Raw genomic sequence first — 2495 nt, forward strand, 5'->3', positions numbered from 1 at the left:
TGTTGGTGTTGGTGTTGGTGTTGGTGTTGGATCATTAGTTAGACTTGTTGACCTATATTTGATGACACCAAGAGTATTAATTCATGTTGTGGAAATCATGTTTTGAGGTTACATGAATTATTCCCCTTGATGAGGCGCTTGTATGAGGTCACATTACTCTATGAAGACAACTAGCTTGCTGAGAGTAATTGTTGCATTATTAATAAACATGTTCTTGCATTCATCATTAAATTCTTAAGTTCATTCATTTTCATTTTCAAAATGAGTTTACATACCGAGTAAACCAAAACGATTTTACATAGTGAATAAACCAAAATGATGTCATTAACCAAAATACTGAATTAAGGTTATGCTGTTTGAATTGACAAACAAACATGTCGAAAACTGCCTTGATGTTTGTTTGTCATACAAACTGCTACCTTCCCGTTATTCAAAAGGGAACTTGGATAACTAGATCTAAGATGAGTTGTTCTAAATCTTTTATCAAACCACATGTAAATAAAAACTAAATACATTCCTTAACTAATTCTTCATCAACCTCTAAATTTCTAGGAAGTGTTCTTTGCCTTCTTTGTGCAGCTTTTGCTAAATATGGTAGTGGGTAGTTGTTGTGCCTTTCAATTTCATTATTTCAACCATACAAGCTTGTAAACTAAGCCATACATTGTCTAGTGTTTCCATTGTTTCTTCTTCATATGCATCTTGTACATTCTTGACCAACTCCTCTACTGACCTTGATAGATGTTCATCTTGTAACGATTGAATAGACCTAAAGAAACTTAAGTCTAAAATGTTTAAATCAAGAGGGTTGGTTGGCTGTTGTGTTAAGTTTATGTTAAATCCAGCTGATGTTGCTGCTTCAAGGAAATCTTTATCCTTTCCATTTATATGAGGCTTAGCATTATCTTGTTGGATGCTTATCTCCTTTGATGCAGTACCTGACCACTTCTGTTTTATTGTTGGTATCACTAAATTAATCAAACATTCTTTTGTCACTTTCTCGGTGATTGATTCTATTGGTTTTGTCATAATTGTACCAGCAACTCTGCTCTTGCTTTTTAGTTTTGCTGGTTCTTGGTATGTGAATGGCCATATACCAAGCTTTCGATCGAATAAAACCTTCCCATTCTCTTTGTATATTGGCTTTGAAACAGCAACCATGAACATTACTTTAGTAATGTACCTCTTGCTTTTACAACTTTTATAAGGTGTTGTTTCATTACTGCCTATGAAGTATCTGCTGGTTGGTTTTGTCATATAAAACCATTTCTCATCCATGTTTAAAATATTGCCCATATCAAAGAATTTGATACACCTTAACAATCTATCAAACTGTAATACCCCTGATTTCCTAACTGTGCACTCGGCCGAGTACAGCAGAGTACTCGACCGAGTAAAGTGGACCGAGTACGTCTGGGTTTAACCTAGAGCCTAACTAGGTGGCACTCGGCCGAGTAGCTGGTGCACAAGACCGAGTGCAATGCACTCGGCTAAGTGACTCGGCTCAGACCCAGAAACACAAGAATGGAGCTCCGTGTTTTGGTCCTTGCTATATACATACCTTGATTCAGTTTTCTTCTTCATTTTTAAAAATGCTAAAACACTCTCTAACTCCCTCAAACTCTCTCTAAACATCTTCTACCATCTTTCAAGAGGATTTCGCTTGGAAATTGAAGATTCAACATCATGTTTCATCTTTTCTTGCCTTATTTCATATTGTGAATTAAGATCTATTCTTTTAGTCTCTTTTGTTGTTTTCCTAACCCTAGAAATTAGAGGTATTTAGGGGTTTTATTATTTGGTTAAATTAATTGGAGATTTGGGTAATTAGATGGTTGTAATAAGTAATTAGATGTATTATATTGTTGTAGGACATGATTGTGATAGGAATTACTTGATTAATTATAGGAGGAGACTTGATGGAAGAGTAATTCTAACAAGTTGGTTGCTTTTTTGGAGTTTGCTAAAAGGTAGGGTTTTGCTACTTGGTTTGAATAATATGAATGTTTACATATGTCATTGATGTTGTGGTTAGTCTCACATGATTGTTATAATTTTATATTAACCCATTGTTGGGTAATTGTGTCTCAAAGGATTGTTGAAATTGTGGAATTTGCATTATAACATGTTAAAGGGGAAATTGTTGTTAGCCTTATATTGTTTATAGATTTGCATTATAACATGATAATGGGTAATTATGGTTAGTCTCAAATTGTTGGTGAAAGTGCATTATAACATAAGAATGAGTGATTGTTTGTACATGTGTTCTTGGCATGTTGATATTCATATTCCAGATGAAGATTGCATATTTGGCATTCTGTGTTGCATATTGTGATATATGGGATGATGGGTGGATGTTGGTGGATGGTTAGCGGAGTTGTTGTTGTGTTGAGTTGTTGTTGAGGAGACGTAAGGCGGTTCGGGAGACCGTCTTACGCTCAGGTCGCTCCTTGGAGTTTCCCACTCCAAGGAGGACGTGCACGTTTATGGCTTGA

General features: G+C 35.5%; 1 protein-coding gene across 1 annotated transcript; it reads right to left on the minus strand.

The window, feature by feature from the left end:
• Positions 1–585: 585 nt before the first annotated feature.
• LOC141631553 (uncharacterized) lies at positions 586–1278 on the minus strand. The gene has a single exon (XM_074444211.1). It carries the CDS (start codon positions 1276–1278, stop codon positions 586–588), a length of 693 nt encoding a protein of 230 aa, XP_074300312.1.
• Positions 1279–2495: the final 1217 nt, after the last annotated feature.

This window comes from Silene latifolia, chromosome Y, assembly GCF_048544455.1.
Source record: "Silene latifolia isolate original U9 population chromosome Y, ASM4854445v1, whole genome shotgun sequence".
NCBI lineage: Eukaryota > Viridiplantae > Streptophyta > Magnoliopsida > Caryophyllales > Caryophyllaceae > Silene > Silene latifolia.